A 22,786-nucleotide genomic window follows, 5' to 3' on the forward strand; every position below is an offset into this window, starting at 1 on the left:
TAATGGGGTTAAAGGCTGACAAATCCCCAGAGCCTGATAATCTACATCACAGAGTACTAAAGGAAGTGGCTCTGGAAATAGTGGATGCATTGGTGGTCATCTTCCAAAATTCTATAGACTCTGGAGCAGTTCCTACAGATTGGAGGGTGGCAAATATAACCCCACTATTTAAAAAAGGAGGGAGAGAAAAAACAGGGAATTACAGACCTTATAGCTTTACATCAGTAGTGGGGAAAATGCTAGCGCCTATGATAGCAGAACACCTGGAAAGCATAAACGGGATTGGACAAAGTCGGCATGGGTTTACGAAAGGGAAATCATGCTTAACAAGTCTACTGGAGTTTTTTGAAGATGTAACTAGTAGAATAGATAAGGGAGAACCAGTGGATATGGTGTATTTGGATTTTCAGAAGGCTTTTGATAAGGTCCCACATAAGCGGTTAGTGTGCAAAATTAAAGCTCATGGGATTGGGGTAATATACTGGCATGGATGGAGAACTGGTTGACAGACAGGAAACAGAGAGTAGGGATAAACGGTCTATTTCCAGGTGGCAGGCAGTGACTAGTGGGGTACCGCAGGGATCAATGCTTGGGCCCCAGCTATTCACAATATATATTAATGACTTGGGTGAGGGAACTAAATCAAGTTTGCAGACAACACAAAGCTGGGGGGGAATGTGAGCTGTGAGGAGGATGCAAAAAGGCTCCAATGTGATTTGGACAAGTTGGGTGAGTGGGCAAATGCATGGCAGATGCAGTTTAACGTGGTTGTTAGAACAGAAAGGCAGATTATTATCTGAATGGTGATAGATTGGGAAAGGGGGAGGTGCAACGAGACCTGGGTGTCCTTGTACACCAGTCGCTGAAAGCAAGCATTCAGGTGCAGCAAGCAGTTAGGAAGGCGAATGGTATGTTGGCCTTCATTGCAAGATGATTTGAATACAGGAGCAAGGATGTCTTACTGCAGTTATACAGGGCTTTGATGAGACATCTGGAGTACTGTGTGCAGTTTTGATCTCCTTATCTGAGGAAGGATGTTCTTGCCATGGAGGGAGTGCAAAGAAGATTTACTAGGCTGATTCCTGGGATGGCAGGATTGACGTATGAAGAGAGATTGAGTCGACTAGGCCTAAATTCACTAGAATTTAGAAGAGTGAGAGGGGATCTCATAGAAACCTATAAAATTCTAACAGGACTAGACAGGCTAGATGCAGGGAGGTGGGGAATCCAGAACCAGGGGTCACATTCTCAGGATACGGGGTATGCCATTTAGAACCAAGATGAGGAGAAATTTCTTCACTCAGAGGGTGGTGAACCTGTGGAATTCTCTACCGCAGATGGCAGTGGAGGCCAAGTCATTAAATATATTCAAGAAGGAGATAGATATATTTCTTAATACCAAAGGAATCAAGGGATACGGGGAGAAAGTGGGAACGGGGTACCAAGGGATACAGGGTGAAAGTGGGAACAGGGTACTGAATTAGACGATCAGCCATGATCTTTTTGAATGGCGGAGCAGGCCCGAAGGGCCGAATGGCCTACTCCTGCTCTTATTTTCTATGTTTCACTCACTTAGTTCCTTTAATTAAAGTGTATTTTCTCATCTTGACTTTCACACAGAAAATCTGTCCTTATCCTGCTCTGTTCCACTCTTCTAATCAGGAACTTGCACATTTCCATTAATAGTTTTGGCTATTTATAAATGTACAGGGTAAAGTTTATTTTAAATTCCCCAACAATAGTGTTTGGTCCTCAACTTAAAAAAGTGCCTCCAACTGTACCAGTGTAACATTTTAATTTTGTATGCCAGCTGTTCTTGCAGCATATCTGATAATGAGCAGCAATTAGTGTTGAGTTATGAGCATATTTATTTTCTGGGCTCCTACTCATTAGGAAATAAGTAGAGACAACTCAAACTCATTTCAATTGGAAACTTTTAAAGCTGTTACACAGTAACTGCTTGCATTCTGTCAATCTGACCTAGATTTGCAACCACCATAGAATCATAGGGCTGAATTTTATCAGCTCTCGAGGGACCGGCAAGGTGGTGTTGGAGCCTATCAAATAGTGAGGGAAGGCGGGTTGGGGGGCGGGGGGGTGGGGGTGGGTGGAGTGCCCGTCACCTTCCTGTCCAGAGGCCAATTAATTGGCCATTTAAGGGCCTCTTCCCGCCACCGCTGATATTTTACCACATGGGGAGGCCCCTCAGTAAAACCAGGTGGCCTCCCTGTGGTCTGGGGTTGGGGGGTGCCCACCTGCTTGGGCCATCTCTGGCTCACGGAGGGCCCTGGCGACAAAGGCCGCCCCTGTGCCAACATACTCCCTTCTGCCCTCAACAACATCCCCTTACCGGGGCCTGCCTGTCCCTACTTACCTACAGTCCGAGGCTCCATGGCTGCTCCTGGTCCCGGGCCTACTGCAATACCAGCAGTGGCCACCGCTCCTAGTGGCACTGCTGGGACTGCTGAGCTGCCGGTCCTTGATTGGCTGGCAGCTCTTGGAGGCAGGCCAAAAGGGATGGGGCCCCTGGCGCTGGGTAGTGGATGCAGGGGGGATGTGAGGAAAAACTTTTTTATGCAGCAAGTGGTAAGGAGCTGGAACTCACTGCCTATGATGGTAGAGGAAGTGGAGACAATGAATGTTTTCAAAAGGAAATTGGATGGGCACTTGAGGGAAATAAACTTACAGAGCTACAGGGATAGAGCCAGAGAATGCGACTGATTGAATTGCTCTACAGAGAGCTGGCATGGACTCAATGGGCCTGGTGGCCTCCCTCTGTAGTGTTCTGACTTTATGGGCTAGATATTATGAAGATGGCAGGGGTCCCGACGCTAGGCCAGAAAGGCAAAGGGAGCCCTGTACAGCTCTATCAAAGCTCCAAGGAGAACAACCCCAGCTTCTCCAACCTAATCTGGCAGCTAAATACCCTCATCCCTGGAACCATTCTGGTAAATCTCCCCTGCACCCTCTCAAGGACCCTCACATCCTTCCGAAAGTGTGGTGACCAGAACTAGACACAATACTCTAGTTGTGGCCTAACCAGAGCTTTCTAAAGGTTCAGCATAACTTCTTTGTTTTTGTATTCAATACCTCTATTTATGAAGCCCAAAGATCCCACATGCTTTGCTAACTCCTCTCTCAATATGTCCTGCCACCTTCAAATATCTGTCACTGTACACTCTTCAGACTGTGCCATTTAATCTATATTGTCTCTCCCTATCCCTTCTGCCAAAATGCATCACCTCATTTCTCTATTAAATTCCATCTGCCACTTCTTTACCCACTCTGCTAGCCTATCAATGTCCCGTTACAGACGATTGGTATCATTCTCACTGTCTGCCAGCCCTTCAAGCATGGTATCACTGGCAAATTTTGCAATTTTACTCCGTATTCCAATATCCAAGTCATTTATACATATCAAAAAAGCAGTGGCCTAGCACTGAACCTTGTGGAATGCTACTGTCTACCATCCTCCGGTCTGAAAAACAACCATTAACCGCAACTTGCTGTTTTCTGACCTTAAGCCAATTTTTCATCCAAGCTGACACTGACCCTCTAATTCCACGAGTCTCAATTTTGTTCACCAGCCTTTTATGCAGTACTTTGTCACAGGCTTTCTTAAAATCCATACAGATAGGATCCATTGCTTTCCCTTCATTAATCTTTTCTGTTACTTCATCAAAAAATCAATTAGTCAAGCACAATCTGCCTTTTGCAGTTAAAGAAATGGAGTCTCTCCCATTGTAGCACTCAGCCCCTTCTTTAGTTTCCCTTTTGAAAAACTTGAAATGTTAGATTAAATGATAAACACCTGTTGGAAATGCAGAAGTAATTTTACAAATCTGTGTCCAAGTGAAGAGACTTGCTCTTTAGGCGTACATACTGGAAATTTGGGGCAAAATTCTAACTCGTAGAAAACCCACCCACTTAGAGTTAAAATCAGGCCCTTGGCATCCACAGACCAGAATTTTTTTCCAACAAATTTTATTATTTAATAAACAACAACCTGCAATTATATAGCATCTTTAATGTAGTAAATTGTTCCAGGGCTTTTCATAGGAGCATTATCAAACAAAATTTAACTCCGAGCTTAGTCAAAGAGAGGTGAGACATGGATGCATTTGAAAACAAAGATGACACTTTTTAAATCGAGGCATTGCTTAACCAGGAGCCAATTTAAGTCAGTGAGTACAGAGTAATGTATAAACGGGACTTAATGCAAGTTCGGGTATGGGCAGCAGAGTTTTGGATGGCCTTACGTTTATGGAGGGTGGAAGATTGGAGGCCAGCCAGTACTGCATTGGAATAGTCAAGTCTTGAAGTAACAAAGGCATGGATGAAGGTTTCAGCAGCAGATGAGCTGAGGCAGGGGCAGAATATCCTGGGAAATGCACACATCTGAATTTCCAAAATCTGCCTTGGTGAGTGAGACCTTTTACTAAGACTGTGGACTCATAACTTGATTTCCTTACTGTTCTACCTCTTTCATTAATCAACACGTACATTGTAAAATAACTTTACCCTCAATCCAAGGTCCAGTTCTTTAAGTGATTTCCTGACCTCTCGCGTAAGTATGTTCATGCGTTCGCATTCTTGGAAACAAACAAGAATATAAGGAGTACGCTCTGCTCTCTTTGCCATAACTTCTGCCATGTTGAATTCTTCAGGAAGTTTCTCTAAAATGTCATCCAAAATATTCTTCACCTGAAGGAAAATTAGTGTGCGGTTAGAACAGGTCATACTATTAATTGCCTTTAATCTCAAATAGGTTCAATTGCTGTTTTTTGGCAGTGATGTGAATCATTGTAAAAATTTATGGTTAAAAAAACTACATTTGAACTTTGATTATAAATCTTACGAATATTTTCTGTTTAACCTCCCCCATGTGTAAGTGCATGATTCAGTGACTCTTAAGCACTTACTTGTATCCTGTTATGCGCATCTTTTATGTTTGTCTACTTTAATTTGCTCATCATTAAATCAGATTAAAGTACAGAACTATAAATGTGTGACTGATGGAATATCAGCACTCCATGAAATAATTCAATGTTAAATGTGGCAAATTAAATTGGTCATATGACCCAACATGACAGTTGATTCTTGACAACTAAGATTTGGCCAGCCTTTCACCAATTCATTTATATTTCTATCTAAAAGTAAATCTTGTGTGACCAATGCAATTATGACCTGAGCAATGGTGCGTTTCAGATAATGGAAGTGAATAATTGCTACAGCCACTCATTTACTTGAGGTATTACCATCAGTTGCTGCTCCTTTAGCCACCTGCCCTTGCCCTCTGGACCATCATTTTTGCTTTGCTATTTTTAAAAGCCTCCAAACGACTTTTCTCTTAGACCGTATTTTTGTCCTCTCCTGACAATTCTCTGTCTCTAGCAACCACCCTGTAACTTACTCTGCGATTTCTTTCTGAAGTGTCAAAGAGAATATTGTAGAAAGGCGTAGATTAAGGAAGTGAGCAGAATGAAAGCAGATGAAGTTGAACATAAAAATGTGAAGTACACTTTGAAGATCAGATGGGAGTTACATGAATTAAGTTAGAGAGAATAATAATCATGGTTTTTGAACTGCATTCCTTCTAATTTGTTTTGGGACTCTAGCATACAGTTAATACTTTTATTCTTAACTCAAAAAAAGGGTTTACTTAAGATTAGGAGTAAGCCATTCTGCCTATTGATTCCTCTGTAATTTTTGTTAGCCATGTCAACTCCTTTTAACCCCAATTTCTTGGGCATACATCTTTTTTTAAACACCTCAATTGATTTACATCTATGGCTGTCTAAGGCAGTATGTTCCACATCACACAGCCCCTTGAGCAATAAAGCTTTTCCTGGATTTGGTTGAATTATGTCCCCTTGTTCTGGATTCTTCTATTACAGGGAACAGGTGTTCACTATCTCAATCAAATTATCCTTTAACATTCTCATCTCCAGGGAATATAACCTAAAGTATCAGCCTAACACCATAACTCAGTCCCTTCATCCTAGGTATCATCCTGAGGAATTGTTGCTGGAATTTTTTCAAGAACTGTAGGTCCTTTCCTATGGTGAAATATCCAGGACTGAATACAACAGGGTGGGTTCCGTGTTGAGGTACTCCTGGTGTGGAGCACAGGTCAGGAAACTGTGGACCTACTGTGCCTGATTTTCTATCAACTTAAATCTAAAGTTACTGCGTGTTCATGATTTTCTGACCAGTGCTCTTGGTGAGCACTGTTTATTACCATGACGCCTGAGTGTGGAAGCAGCTCTAATATTTCTAATGTGATCTGACAAACTAATTAGAATACTACTTCCAAGCATTTAAATTCTAAGGCCTAGAAATTAATTTAGGCCAGTTTTGAAGTGGCAAACAGTCACAGGAGCAACCCCTATGCCTAAAGGTGGAAGCCCAAGGATCATAATAAATTGGTCCTCATGTACATAATTGTGGCAAGCTGCCGCTGCCTCTTGCACCACCACAGACAGCTCTCCTGACTGAAGAATCCAATTCTGGGCCACCTGCCTTATGTGCTGTAAAATTCTTCAATTCCTTAATGCAAGAAATGCTGTGGCCTACTGAGTGCACAATGTGCACAGCACCTATGTGCATTATGTTCATTAAAACCCCACTTGTATAAAAGGTAGTGAAATCATTTAGAGCCTTGCTGACAGTTTCTTAACATAGAAAATAGGAGCAGGAGTAGGCCATTCGGCCCGTCAGGCCTGCTCCGCCATTCATTATGATCATGGCTGATCATCCAACTCAGTAACCTGTTCCCGCTTTCGCCCCATACCCTTTGATTCCTTTAGACCCAAGAGCTATATCTAACTCCTTCTTGAAAACATACAATGTTTTGGCCTCAACTGCTTTCTGTGGTAGCAAATTCCACAGGCTCACCACTCACTGGGTGAAGAAATTTCTCCTCATCTCAGTCCTGAAAGGTTTACCCCGTATCCTTAGACTATGACCCCTGGTTCTGGACTCCCCCACCATTGGGAACATCCTTCCTGCATCTACCCTGTCAAGTCCTGTCAGAATTTTATAGGTTTCTATGAGATCCCCCCTCACTCTTCTGAACTCCAGCGAATATAATCCAGTCAGTCCCACCATCCCAGGAATCAGTCTGGTAAACCTTCGCTGCACTCCCTCTATAGCAAGAACATCCTTCCTCAGATAAGGAGACCAAAACTGCACACAATATTCCAGGTGTGGCCTCACCAAGGCCCTGTATAATTGTAGCAAGACATTCCTGCTCCTGTACTCGAATCCCCTCGCTATGAAGGCCAACATACCATTTGCCTTTTTTATCGACTGTTGCACCTGCATGCTTACCTTCAGCGACTGGTGTACGAGAACACCCAGGTCTCGCTGCATATTCCCCTCTCTCAGTTTATAGCCGTTTAGATAATAATCTGCCTTCCTGTTTTTGCTACCAAAGTGGATAACCTCACATTTATCCACATTATACTACATCTGTCATGCATTAGCCAATTCACTCAACTTGTCCAAATCGCCCTGAAGCCTCTCTGCATCCTCCTCACAACTCACCCTCCCACCCAGTTTTGTGTCATCTGCAAATCTGGAGATATTACATTTAGTTCCCTCATCTAAATCATTAATATATATTGTGAATAGCTGGGGTCCTAGCACCGATCCCTGCGGTATCCCACTAGTCACTGCCTGCCATTTGGAAAAAGATCCATTTATCTCTACTCTTGGTTTCCTGTCTGCCAACCAATTTTCCATCCATCGCAAGACACTACCCCCAATCCCATGTGCTTTAATTTTACACGCTAATCTCTTATGTGGGACTTTGTCGAAAGCCTTCTGAAAGTCCAAATAAACCACATCCACTGGCTGCCCCTCGTCAACTCTACTAGTTACACCCTCGAAGAATTCTAGTAGATTTGTCAAGCATGATTTCCCTTTCGTAAATCCATGCTGACTCTGCCCTATTCTACTACTGTTCGCCAAGTGCTCTGCTATAAAATCTTTGATAATGGACTCTAAAATTTTCCCCATTACTGACGACAGGCTGACTGGTCTATAATTCCCTGCTTTCTCTGTACCTCCCTTTTAAATAGTGGGGTTACATTAGCTACCCTCCAATCTGTAGGAACTGTTCCAGAGTCTATAGAATCTTGGAAGATGACCACCAATGCATCCACTAATACTAGGGCCACTTCCTTAAATACTCTGGGATGCATACCATCAGGCCCTGGGGATTTATCGGCCTTCAATCCCATCAATTTCCCCAACACCATTTCTCTACTAATACTGATTTCTTTCAGTTCCTCTCTCTCACTAAGTCCTGTGTTCCCCAACATTTCTGGTATGATATTTGTGTCCTCCTTTGTGAAGACAGAACCAAAGTATGCATTTAGTTGGTCAGCCATTTCTTTATTCCCCATAATAAATTTCCCTGTTTCTGACTGTAAGGGACCTACATTTGTCTTCACCAATCTTTTCCTCTTCACATACCTATAGAAGCTTTTACAGTCAGTTTTTATGTTCCCCGCAAACTTGCTCTCGTACTCTATTTTCCCCTTCTTAATCAATCCCTTGGTCCTCCTTTGCTGAATTCTAAACTGCTCCCAATCTTGAGGTCTATTGTTTTTCCTGGCAAATTTATATGCCTCTTTCTTGGATCTAATGCTATCTCTAATTTCCCTTGTAAGCCATGTTTTGGCTACCTTTCCCGTGTTACTTTTGTGCCAGACAGTGATAAACAATTGTTGCAGTTCATCCATGCGCTCTTTAAATGTTTGCCATTGCCTATCCACCGTCATCCCTTTAAGTAACGTTTCCCAATCCATCATGGAGCTGTACTATGTCTGTTAGTCCAGCAAAAAGTATTACTATGCTGATTTGGAGGAACTATGGAGTATCCCAATTTGCAAACCTCTTTATTTGCAGGTTCTGGAGGAAATCAGAGGAGGCATACTTGATAAGAGTCTGAAGTGCAAATGGACCAATTAGGACCAATTCCCCATGCCCAGCAGCCCAAAGTACACTCCTTCAGCCAGACTCGGGAACCACTGCAGGACTAGGGTGGCTCTGTCATTGGCTATTAAGTTTACATATACGTAACGTCTCCTTCAAAGAAACCATTGGAAATCTCTGACACATCTTCGAACATTCAGTGCATGCTTGCAGCAGACAGGACTCTGATGCATTGTTTGCCAGAGCCAGAGAATTTATCAGCAGAGAGCAGCCACAGCAGGAAAGAGCTTTCACTTCTATTGTGCAGCAGAAATCCGCAGATTGCAGGGGAAAATTGACTACTTAAGTGGTTATATGCTTCAATGCTGCTCTGTTCATGAATGACCGGGCTATCACTTCACAATGTGTAGCTAATCTGCAGCCACAGGAATAGAGTTATACATATGAATGTCTGTTTCCCTGGCAGCTCCCATGGTTCCTTTATTTTATAAGTCAATGTTGCCAGCATTACTTAAAGAACCGTAAAGACTGTAGGAATTACTGTTGGGAGACCAATAATGTGTACTGAAACTCTGACTAACGATGTCCCACTGCATAACCCAACAAGATGACTTGAGGAAATGATGTGGCATATGCTTCTATCGTGGCCTTGGTCAAACATATCATTTACATCAAAGATTATCACAGCTTGCTGCGGCCAGCACATCTTTGTCCTACAAAATGAACATAAATGGTGTAGCAAGGGGAAGAATGGTGATCCTGACTACGAGACATAACTTCCAGAAAAAACCTTCCAGTAGCTTTCATCCCAAGTTTCAGATTCCTACTTGACTACAAAAGGCATCTGCTTTCAGCATGGTGGAAACAACCTACTCTGGTTTCCACCTGCTATCCGTTGGGGAAGGGGCCCTGAAATGCCAAGATGGCCAACACTCCACACACCCATCACATTACAGCTGCATGCCCACTTATTCATCTAACAAACAAGGGGTCTGGTGCTGTACCAGTGCATTACTCACCCACAGAATCTGTTTTGTGCCTTGTGTTGCCTTCACTTCACTTATACTTGCCACTTCTTTCCACATTTGACAAAGGCTGGAACAAATATTTGTCCCCCTATGCAAGCATTTACCTATAAGTGTACGTATCCCTTTAATTTGGATCTGCTAGTCAGGTTTTCTGTATACTTTGTGAGGCTTGCCCCCGGCACAAAGGCAAGGCTACATTGACGGCTATGCATAAGTATTCAGAAAATTAGGGGCAGTCAGTTCACTGCACTGTTGGCTATTTACCCATTTGAACCCCTCAAAGTTATGATGGATATTTAGGGAAAATCCATTTGCACTATTTAGGCAAATCAGATTCTCGCTGAGCATAAATTTAAGGTCACTACAAAAAGAATGAAAGGAAAGACTAAGGGTATTAAATTGGATAATCCCCAAAAATGGATGCAGGGATTGCAATGTGTGATTAACCCTTGCCTGTTCATTGCACTGCTTACAGGATGCCAACTTCATGCTGCCTGCTTATTCCACGATTTCTGCATGCAGCCAACACTCCCCACAGGGGAGGGGGGGGGGGGGGGGGGGTCCCAGTATCATGAGTGCCCAGCACTACTTAAACCTAGCCTGCACTTCTTACAGGGGAGGTGTCTTGTGGCTGGTGGTGGTGCTGAGATCAACAATGGCTGACTGTGGGAGACAGCATGCGCCATGGTTTTTGGGATGTATCCTCAATGGGCTGGGGGGGAGCGGGCGGGGTGCCAAACACCTTCCAGACACATGCTCAGAAGGCAGCAGCAAGAGATGTTGGAGGAGGTCAATGCCAGGAAAAGAACCTAAATACAGCACTATTTTGAAGAAGAGCAGGGATTTATCACCAATGTCTTGGCCAATATTTATCGTTCAATCAACATCACAAAAAACAGATTATCTGGTCATTATCACATTGCTGTTTGCTGTGTTTCCTACATTACAAAAGTGACTACACTTCAAAAGTACTTCAATGGCTGTAAAGCACTTTGAGATGTCCAGTGATTATGAAAGGTGCTATATAAATGCAAGTCTTTCTTTCCATCACCAAGACTGCCTACTTCGTGTTACCTCTGTAATATTACCTGACTCTCCCGCTGCCTCAGCTTATCTGCTGCTAAAACTCTCATTCATACATTTGTTACCTCTAGAATTAACTATTCCAATGTTCTTCTGGTCTGCCTCCAATCTTCCACCCTCCATAAATTTGAGCTTATCCAAAACTCTGCTGCCCATATCCTAACTGACACCAAGTCCCGTCCATACATCAGCCCTGTGCTCACTGACCTACATTAGCTCTCAGTCTGACAACATCTCAATTTTAAAATTCTCATTCTTGTTTTCAAATCCCTCCATGGCCTTGCCCCTCCCTACTTCTTTAACCTCCTCGAGCCCGACAACCCTCCCAAGATATCTGCGCTCCTCTTATGCTGGCCTCTTGTGCATTTCCATTTTAATGCAGCACCATTGGCGGCCATGCCTTCACCTGCCTAGTCCCTAAGCTCAGGAATTCCCTCCCTAAACCTCCCTGCCTCTCTCCCCTCCTATAAGACACTCCTTACATCCTAACTCTTTGACCAGCTTTTAGTCATCTGTCCTAATATCTCCTTATGGGCTTCCTGTCAGATTTTATTTGATGATGTTCCTGTGAAATGCCTTGGGTTGTTTTATTACATTAGCGGCACTATATAAATGCAAATTGTCATTGTTATGATAATGATTCATAACTGAAAAGTTATTCTCTCTCTTTAAGATGTTGATTGATCTGCTGTGCATCTCCAACATTTTCTGTTTTTAATTTGAAAGGGTATTCAAACCTTGTTCACACCTTAGTTCAACTTCAAAATTATGCAATTTGTGTATTCCTGCTGCCCTGAATTCTGATCAACTGCAGAGCTGGAGCTCCAGGGTGCAGAGCATATGTGTTTACGCAGACTGTCATCCAGAACTTCATCAAAGCTAAGGATTCTGAGAGCCTACTTCGGCATTTTCACACTCTGTTCATTGTATATATACATTAGGAAAAAGATAAGTTAAAACAACTCTGGGATGCTGTAACCTTTGTACATTAACTTTGTAACATATTAAGAAAGATTAGTTATTCTTATACACAACTGTGGAGTAAATCTGACCTTTTCCTCTGTAGTCTGTGCACATCCCTCTCCAATAGATAAATCTCTCGGTTGCATCTCCAATAATGTTCGAAAGAGATTATCTGACATTACTGTGAGGAACTCTATTTCAGCATTGGAGTGCAGGCCATACAGCACTGGGCTTTCTGGAGGAAGCATTTCATCAATGTACTTATGGTAGCCAATATAATCCAAGTTGGGAGGAGCAATAAAACCTGGTGTCAGTGTAAGCTCTCCTTCAAGCTAAATTACAACAAAAGATTTGCATTCAGAAAGTATACTTTGATAAATAATAAGCAAGAATAATTTCAAGATTTTATTAAAATAATGGATATCACAGTGTTTGAAATGGGTAAATATTAATGAGCTAATCTATCTTGGTGGGTAATACACAATTAAAATGGACTTTAATAAACAGAACATATTTTAAGCAATAAGACGGTATAAAAAATGTGTTGGTTAGAAATATTATAAAGCAAAATGTTTAACTGAAATTATCACAATGTAATTTAATAAAATTACAGGACCATAATACATCTCTAGATGATGCAGCAAGATACAAAGGAATGCCTAAGGTACTTTTATGCTGTAAACCAAACATATGAAATCTATACAGTGGCGCAGTGGTTAGCACCGCAGCCTCACAGCTCCAGGGACCCGGGTTCAATTCCGGGTACTGCCTGTGTGGAGTTTGCAAGTTCTCCCTGTGTCTGCGTGGGTTTTCTCCGGGTGCTCCGGTTTCCTCCCACAAGCCAAAAGACTTGCAGGTTGATAGGTAAATTGGCCATTATAAATTGTCACTAGTATAGGTAGGTGGTAGGGAAATATAGGGACAGGTGGGGATGTTTGGTAGGAATATAGGATTAGTATAAATGGGTGGTTGATGTTCGGCACAGACTCGGTGGGCCGAAGGGCCTGTTTCAGTGCTGTATCTCTAATCTAATCTAATCTAATCAACTGTATAACATCAGTGATGGGACAGGTTTAACACCCATAAACCCATATCTGTTTCATATTTCTTAACCAGCCAATCAGGGACATGTCAGATAAAATAAGGGACTCTTGGTTATCGTATATAGCATCTTGAACCTGTCTGGATCCCCCAGTTTGAACTCTATATAGCAGAGCATAACGTAACCGGTTAAATGCATAGCTTATGTGAAGATTCTGATTTTGCATTGCACCAGTCACACTGCTTTATCCAGCATTTCTGGATCTGGTGCAGTGTTTTTTTTGGCCCTGATCAGTGCAAGTGCATTGTAAAATAATATCTAAAACTGGCAACTGCACATTGTGGTGGTTGTCAGTGATGCCAGCTGGAAGTGGTGGTCTCAGACCATCAAGAATGGTCATTGGTGAAGTAACAAAGTGCAAAACCTTGTTAGAACCAATGTCTAAAATGAAGAAAACAGGGTTTATTGCATGGTCGATTACTCCAACACTCACAGGGAGCACTGGTCTGATTTTCTATCTAATTCCATGCAAGTACTGCTCTGGGTTGGGAGTGTCCTATTGGGGAATCAGTGTACTAGCACTTTAGCCCATCTTCAGGTTCTCCTTTCCTGTCTTCCTCTCATGAAAGTGTTCACTGCCAGAAAGCACATTCTGGTACCTCATCCAGATAACAAATCTTCACACCTATGAAGGTAGACAGTGAGTGTTGGCAGGATATATTACTGCAGGGGGCATCATAGCTGAACTCAATTCTGTCCTTACCTAATTTCTACATATATATATACACACATATTCAGTGGGGTTAATGGTTCGTGATTAAGAGCAGGATCCTTGGAAAACGTTCTCCTTGCTAACCCAGGGGTGCTGAAAGCAACTGTAGTGTTCTTACCGCTGCCCACACCGAGATCAGCGAGCTATTCATATTTCAGTGACTGAGAGGAACTGATCGCTGCATCAACTTCTCTCCTTCATTAAAAATTACAACAGTTGAAGTCCTGCCCTTCCCAACTTCAGGCCGATTTGGACAAGCTGTAAAAATGTAGCTCCTATGGGTATAGCTGCACTGTACAGTTGATGTTACACCCCTTAATGTAGTACCAAAGTGCCACAAATGTATTCCTTTCTCTTTTTCCTGATTTCTTCTCAGCAGGCTTAATACAGGGATTTGCTGTTGCTGTTTTTAATATGTATTCCTTCCACTGTCTCAAATATGACAGAAAGCAAGAGAATTCTAAGTGTAGGCAGGGTAATCCAGCATCAACAGCAAAAGAAAAAGGACTCTTAAAAATGATAGGGCTGATTTTCTTGGGCCCTTCCTCTGCCCTGGCACTGGACAAAAGCAGTGTGTTTGAAATCTGCTATGGCTGTACTGTTTCTTAGTGTTTTGGATCATTTGGGGGCTTACATGGCACAGGTTGGCTTCATTGCAGGACATAGCATCAGAAAACAGGGAAGGAAAATGCAGCATTATCTGCAAGCCTGAGAGACGTTCAGCTTTGGTTCCTTTTGGTTGCTGCTACACAGCAACTTGTGCTGCTGCTCCTCTGAGAAGACAGGAATGCAGAAACACCTGTTGTAGGGAGGCCCCATTCTTGTCCCTTCCTGTGTCAATGATCTTGTTTGGAGCAGGCAGAAGGTTTTCCACAGTTCCAACCTCCACACTTGGCTTAAGGAACTTCAGAGCCTGGCCAGGACCCAGAGTATCTGGCTGTCAGCCTAAGATGTAGCCCTTTGCCAAATTTCTGCTGGAGCTACAGTAGGAAGGGCCATGGATTTTCAACCCCCTTTTCCTTCCTCTACAGATGCTGGATAATTCCATGGTAAATGAAGGAAAATAGTCAGGAATATAATGATATCAGGATGATCAGTGCAGTGAGGGGATGCAGAAAAAAAGTTTGTTTCTGTTTTGAATCATGCTTTCATGAATATTTCAAGTTACTTTATATCCAAGAATGTGGCATACAGAAACTGTAAGAATTAAATAATAATAAAGTTCCTGGAAAAAATAGGACTATGTCCCAAAATCATTAATTGAATGAGGAAATGATCAATGCTTTTTTAGTTCATATTTTTCAGAGCTCTAGAAATACTGAAAAAATACTTGAGGACCGGAGGTGGGTAAATAAAGCTCCAATATTCAAAGATAGCGTCGGGCAAAATCCTACTATTTACAAGCCACAGTGGAAAACTGCTTGAAGGCATTCTATGCAATGCTACAAATTAACATTTAAACAGCATTATCAATTTGAGCTCTGCTTTCCCAATGTCATGTGGATAAGCTCTAAAAATTTAGCTCTCTACTTATATGGCTGTAACAAAAAGTTGTTGCTACATCCCTTGGTGCAGTACAAGAGTGGCACAAATGTACTCTTTTCATCTTCATCTTCCTTGATTTCATCTCAGTTGGCTTTTTTTAAGCTATCATTTGGGAGAGTCAGCTTGGTTTTGGATATAAAAGAATCATTCCTTACAAACCTATTGGAACTCTTGAGGGAGTAACTAGGCTAACAGACTAGAGTGTTCCTTTATATGTAGTTGGATTTTCTAAGGATGTTTAACACAACTCCAGTGATGAAATGTAGGACTCAAGGAATAGTTAACAAATAGTTTACATGGATTAAGAACTTACATTGTAACAGAAGGCAGGGGCTGTGATAAATAGAAAATACTTTGCATACAAAAAGCCCTCAGTGGAGTTCCATAGCAATCCATTTTGGGATCACTATTTTCAATGTTTGTGAATGGTATGGAACTATGTGTCTGTTGTATTAAATTTGTTCATGACATGAAGTTACGGGCACAGGTAACAAGTAGAAAGCACACTGATTATTTCTGGAGCGCCCTGACCAATTATATAGCTGGGCTCAGATATGGCAGATGGATTTTAATGTGGATAAATATAGGCTAATTCATACGAGAACATACAACAGTAAACATGTATATAACATGAAAGGGTCTTATTTTGAGATTAGGCAGTCTAAATGTAAGCCCAGGCAAACCTGACCCCAAAGGGACACATTCAAGTGATTCCCTTTTAAGAGGCAGCATGACTTAAATTTAGGGAAGGTGTGGTCCAATAAATTGATTTTTAAACAAAAGTAACCAAAAGACAGTCCAACTTTAAATCCTTCAATGGCATTTTCCAAAATGGAAAGAAGTTTGACAGTAATCACGGAGCGTATTCTGAGAGCATCTGGTCAGTGTGAGGCAGTTATTAAGTAAGGATCAGGTAGCAGGGTGCATCTGGAGGTATCGATAGCGAGACCAATTTTTAAGTATGGTGGGCAGTTTTGATCACCTTTCCTTAAAAAGAATATAGAATATTAAAAAAATGATTCAGAAAAGAGTGACCAGGATGATTCCAAGTCTTTTGGGACTAAATTACGAAGAACAGCTCATGCGAATAAATTTAATTTTACTGCATAAAATACCGAGGGCTGATATGATAGAAGATCTTCAATAAATGAGATACAGACTAAATTGAAGTAAGCATGTTATTTGGACAACTTGGACAATGAGCAAAAATTCAGCAGGTACAAAATTTACAAGTCTTAAGCAAGGTGAATGGTTAGGAAAAAAATTCTCCCTGAAGCATAGTGGATATATGGAGCAATTTTCCAGAGAAAGTAGATGAGTTGGGTTAATTGCCATCTTTAAAAAGGAGATAGATTGATATCTGTTGAGAAATGAGATCGAAAATTATGGAGATACTTAACAAAGCTTGATTTTTCTTTTCTCTCCAGGGGAGATCTGTGAAGGAAGCTAGTGTTCCTTAAAGTAGGGGGTCAACAGATAGTAAAGAATGGGAGAAAAGCCAATAACAGAATAATCATGCATGGACTTTTAGCAGGGAAGTCTTAATGGGATGAATAATGTCTTTTTTGCTCCAGATTTTCTTAGGTTCTCATGTAGGGTTTGATTTATCTTGCTGCATAAATAGTGACATCATGTAGGTATAGCACTTGTACCCATAGGGATTAGAGATTCACATGTACAGTAACATGAATTAGGTGCAATGCCCATAATGCTGTGTATTTTGCTTAAAATTAATATTGTTTTCCAAAGGAACTATTGGAGGCATTATAATCTATTATTTTTTATTTCTTTCAATTGTAAAAATAATTACTCTGCAGTGCGTTTGGACTTAACACTAGCTGATTAATAAAAGACCAATAGCAAAGTTCTGAAAACACTATAGCTAGGTTTAATACTTTTTTTAGGCTGAAATACTTTCCCTTGAATATGTCAGTAAAGTGTTTCAGCAGTTAAGCACCATTTTAATATGAAGTCCTGGCACAAAACTTCAGAGATTTTAATTATTTTGAACTGCTATTAAATAGCAGTGACTGATATTTAGGGTCCCTTTAAAATGTTAACAACTGAAGTGAAGAAAATTTTAATGAGCTGTGATGCATTTCACTTGATCTCTCAGTAGATGGTGCCAAGAGCCCTATAAATTCCGGTATGGAGCCTCAAGGTTATTTATCATAAATCACTAACAATGTTTAAAAATATATATTGTAAATCATATCACTGGAAGAATTCCAGTTTTATTTGCATATGCAGAAATATTTTCCGAGTAGCCATTATCAATAAACAATAACTGCCTTTGGTAATACTATGCTAAATGTGCTTAGGAATTAAGTTCTTGAAATAATGTTAAGACATTTCCTTCAGTTACTTTCTGTATAAAATCAAGAGCAGGAATGCAAAGAGGTTGTCTAGGGCTTCTAGTAACCTTTTATTAATCATCTTATGTTAAATCCAAGTACTGTAGACAGTGATTGCAGTTGAGACATTTTACAGTTGAAAGCAATTAACAGAATGAAACAATAATGGGCAAGCAAGAGGTTGTAATTAGTCGATTGCTCAATTGAAGAACACAAGAACGTGGGTCGAGTCCTTCAAACAAGCTGTCTATCCTCAATTATGGCCTGCTGTCCAACCTTCTGTTCATTGTTACTATGCAATCACACCATAGAGGAAACTATACTTCATCAGAATTGCCAAATAATATTAAAGGTTATAAAGAGAGAATCATGTGTACTTATGTGCTTTTGTTTACTATTTCTCCCTTCTTCCACTATTTTATTATGTAATACCTCAATCTACAGGTTACACGTGAGGTGATATTTTCTTTATGAAGTTCCTACTACTGACAATGATGAATTAAATTTTCCTGTAAAGTTTCGGGGCAACGTAGGACTGTGCAGGGTATGCAATTGTACAGGTCTCCAAGCAGGTTCAATTCCATAACTGGCCACCACTGGCAATGTTGGTCATTCCAGGCATGTTGAGCTCTTAGCCTAATCTACACTGGTTCTACACGACTGTTCTGTATGGCTCTTCCCATCATTGATAAAGTCAGGGGCCCCGAATGGATCCAGCCAACACAGAACCGCTCCATGGGCACCCACATGGTAAATGGCAACTTTGCTTTGATTCCAGATGTTTCTGTCTTGTTTTTACTTTTACATTAAACGTTAAGTAATTTACACTGCTTTCCCCATCAACTCTTTGTGGTTGATTTATGTATGGCATCAATCATCATGTGTCCTCTCTCAAGTCACAATGTCCCTCATTCAAAACGGGAAAGGAGGATGGAACTGGTCTATGGATTTTTGGTAATCACCTGATGATGAGCCATCCACCTATTCACTCTCCCAGTCTGAAGAGATGCACTGTCTTGAGAAGGAACAAAAGGGGTAAGAAAGGAAAATGGATAGAAAAGTTTCCTATGGCATAACTTCTTTCTTGGATAAAGGACTTTAATTACTAATGAACATACGGAGTGTTCATCTGTCAGCAGCTTGTCTTTGTTAAATGGCAAGTGAAGTAACTTCATTGCCATGGTGTATTCTTTCCTCTATCTGTTTCTTTCTGTAGTGTTTTCTTTTATGTGGACAGTTTTGCGAGTCCGAACGCCAGTCAGGCTTCAATGTAGTTTCAAGAATTTGTAAAATTACATAGTATATATAATCCTTCGTTCTGGCATAAAAAAAAAGTTTCCTTGTTAAAATCAGTGTCAAAGATGTCTAAAGAATTATAATACTTACCATGTTTGAATGCATGAATTCCTCTAAATAAGTACGGCACAGCCTCCTGTCCCAGTCATCAGTAATGTGCCCTCCATACATGATCTCTCCAAAGAGGTAGCGCAGGTCTTCCCAAGGCACCTAAAGCAAAAGGAAAGCACTTAAATTATTCCCAGCTGTAGCTGACTTACACAAGGTTAATTTGTAATATTAAGCATTCACATTGTAAAATAATAAATAGCCTTTTCACATATACAACTAATAACACTCTCTACTGTCATGAAGGCGTTTTCTGATTCATGTCTATGACACTAAAAGGCTAAGTACGATCTGACGCACCTGGGCTGTTCCTGTGATTCAGGAACTAGAGCCCTGTATTATCAGAGGTGAACGCCTGTGGTCGACTCTGCATGTACGCCACGCTTGTGATGTGGTATTCTGACAACTTACAGCCCTGTTCACACATAATTTGGGGAAATCCCCATAATGCATCTGAAGTTCCTGAAATATGGTACTTCTCTGAGGTCAATATTCAGCTTGCGTGCATCAGTTCACAGACATTTATGGCACATGAATATGCCAGGTCTCTGATCCTTTTCTGCAGGCTGTGTGCTAGGAGCTTTATTATAATATTCAAATGATGCTGGAGTTATATAATACCATGTCCCATGTGTTTATCTTGCCTTTACACTGCTTCTAAATTATGCCCATATAAATGAGTGCTTAAGGCTGTTAGGCACTGAGCTGTATGCAATAATAAGTTTACAAAAGTTTATTAGATGGTTAACTCAGCAATTTTTGACCATTTCTGGCATCCTCCTTAATCTTTTTTGATTATTTTCATTTGGCACTTAAGTTCCCATAGCTTTCGTGCCAATTGTTCTCATTCTTTGCCCCCAGCATCGTTACTGAAACCAATAAGTTTCCCAATGGAGATCCTTCTATTTGATTAGCTTGTGAGTGAAGGTAGAGCATCAGAGGGAAGCCAGGTAATCAGGCTGCACAAGAAGTGCTCTGTGCCCACCTACCAGTTTCCACACATTCATAACAGAGGTGAACATACCTCAATCGCTTTGGCAGACGATTAGTGCTGCAGAGGGTTGAATTCTCGAGGTAGATTGTAACTCTAGCAGATGCATTGAGTTGTCTAAAGGCTTGAATATATGTTAAACTGGATAGTTCTTCAGAAACACCCCCATCACAGTATAAAGTGCTGCTTGAAAGCAGGCATGTCAGGGCAATCATCAGCTGGCAAGGCCTGATTGGGTTCATCCATCAAGATCCCACCAGCAATGGTTGCATGTCCACCTGGCAAGAACTGTGGAAACCATCTGCATAGGGTCCAGGTCAAGAGAACCCAGTTGTAGAGCTATGAATCTGCTGTAAAGAAACCTGCTCATAGTAACACAATTTAGGACTGGCATCGCCAGTGATACAACCAGTCAGCTGCAGCCTCAGGTCTGATCCCACCTTCTTCTAGGTCTGCTGTGAATAGGATTTATGGGGATATTGCTGTGCAGTGGCACAGAGGGCAGCCTTCCTTACAACAACCTCATGCAGCACCAACTGCACTTCGTTGGCCATCAACCAGGAAGTCAGGGGCTAGGCTGCTCAGTTACTTGCCTGCAGATTCATGGCTGGACCTCAGGTTTTCTTTCACTTAATTAACAGCCTGAATTGCTGTGAGGCTTTGAAGCTGTAACCAGTGCTGTTATGGGGAAATTCTTTCAATAGTTAATAGTTGAAGCAAACATTAGTGCAGAGAAGTTGTTGAGAGCAATAAAACTACAAAGTGACCTAAAAACAGAAATTACTAGAAATGCACAGCAGATCCATGATCTTTGCACATCATCCAACATTTTTTCACCTCTTTCCAGAGCTTTTCAAGTCATTAAAACCATGAGTTTCCTCTTTGTCATATCAACATATCTAAGGTTTCGTTGATATTCTAATAATGTTGTAATCTGTTTAAAAATACTTCACTGAATGGCAACTTGTCACTCTCCAACAATGCTTTCTTCAACTCTTACCAATCAAAAGAAATTTGTTGTAATACCACTGGTTAGAGCTTCAATACCCCACAGCAATTCAACTAAAATATCTAAGAGTACTCATCATACTTTAAAATCAAAATTGGACTAATCATGACACTATTTACTCCCAGCCAGTGAGGTAATAAAGTGAATCATAGAATGGTTACACAATATAAGGCAGTCATTCTGCCCATCAAGTCTGTGCCAGCTCTCTAAGAGTAAGTCAGCTAGTCCCACTCCCCTGGCTTTTCCCCACAGGCCTGCAAATATTTTCTCTTCAGATAATTATCCAATTCCCTTTTAAAAGCCACAACTGACATCTAATTTAGTGAATTTCGTTTCTATAACCAGCATCATGTCTGCTGCACTTTTGATAAACAAAAAGCTGTAAATGTTGGAATGAAATAAATTGGCAGGTTAACATTTCGGGTCAAGATCCTTCTTAGACTTAGAGAATGAAGGGCAAGAAAACTTATTTGTGGGAATATCTAAAATAAAAGGGCCTTTATATTGGTCTTTTTTTTAAATTAGAGCTCTGGAAGTCTGGTATCCATGAGCCATCTCCTGGAATTAAGCTCTTAAATTCATTTTCTATAGACCAGCTACAGACTTGTATAGACTCAGGTATAACTGAGGAAAACAACAAAGGGAGGTCAACAGTACATTTATGCTACCTATTATTACAAAGAGACAGCTCATGAGTTTAATGGTCATTAAACAAAATTGTTAAAATTGCTGCAAAGAGTAAAAAATGTTGGAAAATGTAGAAAGGTCATGGATCTGCTGCACATTTCTAAGGAATTTTGTTTTTATTGCATTTTGTTTCTGGGCTTTAGGCCAATAAAATAGCAATTAGATAAAGGAACGATTTAAAAAGTGTCATGCGAAGCACTCACAAAACAAAAATCAATTGAGGCTATGGTCAAGGAAGGGATTGGTAACTTGGGATAAATATTCTGGTATGTGCAAGAAATGTCACACCAAGATTACACATAGGAAATTGCTTACTCCCAGCCAGTGAGGTAATAAAGTGAATCATAGAATGGTTACACAACATAAGGCAGTCATTCTGCCCATCAAGTCTGTGCCAGCTCTCTAAGAGTAAGTCAGCTAGTCCCACTCCCCTGGCTTTTCCCCATAGGCCTGCAAATATTTTCTCTTCAGATAATTATCCAATTCCCTTTTAAAAGCCACAACTGACTGCCTCCACCACACTCTCAGGCTGTGCATTCCAGATCCTATACACTCGCTGCGTAAAAAGATTTTTCCTCATGTCGCCTTTTTTTTTGCCAATCACTTTAAATCGGTGTCCTTTGAATCGTGGCCCTTCAACAATGGGAAGAGTTTCGCCCTATCTGCTCTGTCCAGACCCCCCAAGATTTTGAACACCTCTATCAAATCTCCTTTCAACCTTTTCTTCTCCAAGGAGAACAACTTCGGCTTCTCCAATCTATCTTCGTAACTGAAGTCCCTCAACCCCGGAACCATTTTCATAAATCTTTTCTGCACCTTCTCTAATGTCTTCACATCCTTCCGAAAAGAGTGGTGCCCAGAACTGGATGCAATATTCCAGTTGAGACTGAACCATTGTTTTATAAATGCTGTAAAGAGTAAAATGTGTTGGAAAAATGCTTTTGCACTCTATGCCTCTATTTATC

The 22,786-nt window shown here is 41.0% G+C and overlaps 1 protein-coding gene across 3 annotated transcripts in view; it reads right to left on the reverse strand.

Annotated features, from left to right (window-relative positions):
* The window catches only part of LOC137345649 (dynein axonemal heavy chain 11-like), a 622,812-nt gene that overhangs the window by 20,451 nt on the left and 579,575 nt on the right, over window positions 1-22,786 (reverse strand). For all 3 annotated transcript variants that reach the window (XM_068008891.1, XM_068008899.1, XM_068008902.1), the window contains 3 exons: window positions 19,117-19,236; window positions 12,107-12,349; window positions 4,522-4,704 (listed from right to left, as the gene is read on the reverse strand). In XM_068008891.1, the coding sequence (XP_067864992.1) occupies window positions 4,522-4,704; window positions 12,107-12,349; window positions 19,117-19,236 (546 nt within the window). The remainder of the gene's footprint in view (window positions 1-4,521; window positions 4,705-12,106; window positions 12,350-19,116; window positions 19,237-22,786) is intronic.

The sequence above is a fragment of the Heterodontus francisci genome, chromosome 2 (assembly GCF_036365525.1).
Source record: "Heterodontus francisci isolate sHetFra1 chromosome 2, sHetFra1.hap1, whole genome shotgun sequence".
NCBI lineage: Eukaryota > Metazoa > Chordata > Chondrichthyes > Heterodontiformes > Heterodontidae > Heterodontus > Heterodontus francisci.